This window comes from Colobus angolensis, unplaced genomic scaffold, assembly GCF_000951035.1.
Source record: "Colobus angolensis palliatus isolate OR3802 unplaced genomic scaffold, Cang.pa_1.0 Scaffold124, whole genome shotgun sequence".
NCBI classification, from domain to species: Eukaryota; Metazoa; Chordata; class Mammalia; order Primates; family Cercopithecidae; genus Colobus; species Colobus angolensis.
The window spans coordinates 96,298-98,626 of record NW_012113586.1 but is presented as its reverse complement, the minus strand read 5'-3'; the positions used below and the strand labels follow the sequence as shown (position 1 = coordinate 98,626).

The window sequence follows — 2,329 nt, the reverse complement described above, 5'->3', positions numbered from 1 at the left end:
GGATGCTGAACTTGTGGCCTCTGTGCCCCTATAGTGCCTTCTTCTATGCTAGGTAGCAGAAGCTCTTTGGTCCTTGTATAAGGGATCCATGCTAGGAACCACTTGCCTACTTGGTCCATGTGGACAAGTTCCTAGTATGGCTGCCATCATAGAGAGATCACAGTGCATGAAAATTGAGACAATTTAGTATTGAAGGAAGTATTTCATTTCTTCTGCTACTATTTGTTGCTGGTTGACTTACCACTTTAATGGTTACTATATGTGGGAAAAATAACAAGGTAATATCCCCTAAGAAATTCTTTAAATCCAAGATTTGAGGAAAGGCTTTATTCATTTGAGGCTAAAAGACATCATTGACCTAAAAAACTATTTTTCTTTGCTGAATTCAGATTCTTCAAGAGAAACTTAATGAAATGAGCTATGAACTAAAGTGTGCTCAGGAGTCATCTCAAAAGCAAGATGGTACAATTCAGAACCTCAAGGAAACTCTGAAAAGCAGGGAAAGTGAGGTAAAATATTTAGCTCTCAAGGACCTGTGTGGAAACAACTGGTCAAAGTAGACGAGTATTTTATATTTTGTCAAAATGAATATTGTCAGACTAACAGACCTTAGCCTGGAGAAATTGTAGCTTAACCTCGATTGATATTTTGGAATAGTCACATTACTAAAATCTGTACAGGTGAGATAATGGAATTTATAATTAGTTTACTAACATGTTTGATATTCCCTCTCTCATTTTCAGACTGAGGAGTTGTACCAGGTGATTGAAGGTCAAAATGACACAATGGCAAAGCTTCGAGAAATGCTGCACCAAAGCCAGCTTGGACAGCTTCACGTATGTGAGGGTCACATAGGACAGGAGAGACTTCAGTTGGGGATGTGCCATTTTGGTTGCAGTCTTGATTTTATTTTCAGTCTTCGTGGGAGCTCAGTGCTTGCCCTCCTTGTGATTGTGATTTCTACTCTCTTTTCAGAGCTCAGAAGGTACTTCCCCAGCTCAGCAACAGGTGGCTCTGCTTGATCTTCAGAGTGCTTTATTCTGCAGCCAGCTGGAAATACAGAAGCTCCAGAGGGTGGTACGACAGAAAGAGCGCCAACTGGCTGATGCCAAACAATGTGTGCAATTTGTAGAGGCTGCAGCACACGAGAGTGAACAGCAGAAAGAGGCTTCTTGGAAACATAACCAGGTAAATCATTAACTATTTTATTGCCCTAAATGCTGACTTTGCCTTGATAATAACTTTTTAGCAGGATAGTTTGTGTTGAACCCTTGAGTCAGTTGCATAATCTAAGTATTTCAGTTCGACACTTGCTGCCCTTGTACCATATGCTAGTTATAGTAGTCCCCTTTTATCCGCAGTTTCACCTTCCATGGTTTCAGTTATCCGGGGTCAACCACAGACAAAAAGCATTAAGATATTTCAAGAGAGACCACATTCACGTAACTTTTTTTTTTGAGACAGAATCTCACTCTGTCACCCAGGCTGGAATGCAGTGGCGTGATCTCTGCTCACTGCAAGCTCCGCCTCCTGGGTTCATGCCATTCTCCCACTTCAGCCTCCTGGGTAGCTGGGACTACAGGTGCCCGCCACCACGCCTGGCTAATTTTGTTTTTGTATTTTTAGTAGAGACGGGTTTTCATCATATTAGTCAGGATGGTCTCGATCTCCTGACCTCGTGATCTGCCTGCCTTGGCCTCCCTCACATAACTTTTGTTATAGCATGTTGTTATAATTCTTCTATTGTATTGTTATTGTTAATCTGTTAGTATGTCTAACTTGTAAGTAAACCTTTATCATAGTTATCTATGTACAGGAAAAAACAGTTATACACAGGCTTCAGTGCTATCTGGTTTCAGGCATCCACTGGGCGTCCTAGAATGTATCCCCTGTGGGTAAGCGGTGACTACTGTATTGAGTTATGCCCTGGAAATACAAGGGTAAATAGCACAGGCTCCTTTCTTTTAAGTTACTTATAGTTCAGTAAGAGAGACAGTCACATAAGCTGAGTTTCAGAGTGGTAAATTCTGAAGGGGATGTATATATAGGGTCCTACAGGAATATCTAGGAAAGGAGTCAAGGAAAAGGAATCAAGGAAAGCTTCATGAAGGAGGAGACATCTGAGGTTATTCTTGAAGGATGGTTAAAACCAGTCAGAAAAGTGGGGAAGAATCACTAAGGTCAGAGGAATGACATACATAATAATCAGCCCTGTCTTTTATTTTTGAATAATAAAATAAACAATTCTTTTCTTTCTTTTTTTTTTTTTTTGAGACGGAGTCTCACTCTGTCACCCAGGCTGGAGTGCAGTGGTACTATCTTGGCTCAC

The 2,329-nt window shown here is 40.8% G+C and overlaps 1 protein-coding gene across 1 annotated transcript in view; it reads left to right on the top strand.

The window, feature by feature from the left end:
• LOC105505369 (myomegalin-like) overlaps window positions 1-2,329 on the top strand; it is a 36,752-nt gene that overhangs the window by 9,505 nt on the left and 24,918 nt on the right. Inside the window, exons 2-4 of the mRNA XM_011933192.1 lie at window positions 390-509; window positions 744-836; window positions 976-1,188. Of these exons, the coding sequence (XP_011788582.1) occupies window positions 390-509; window positions 744-836; window positions 976-1,188 (426 nt within the window). The remainder of the gene's footprint in view (window positions 1-389; window positions 510-743; window positions 837-975; window positions 1,189-2,329) is intronic.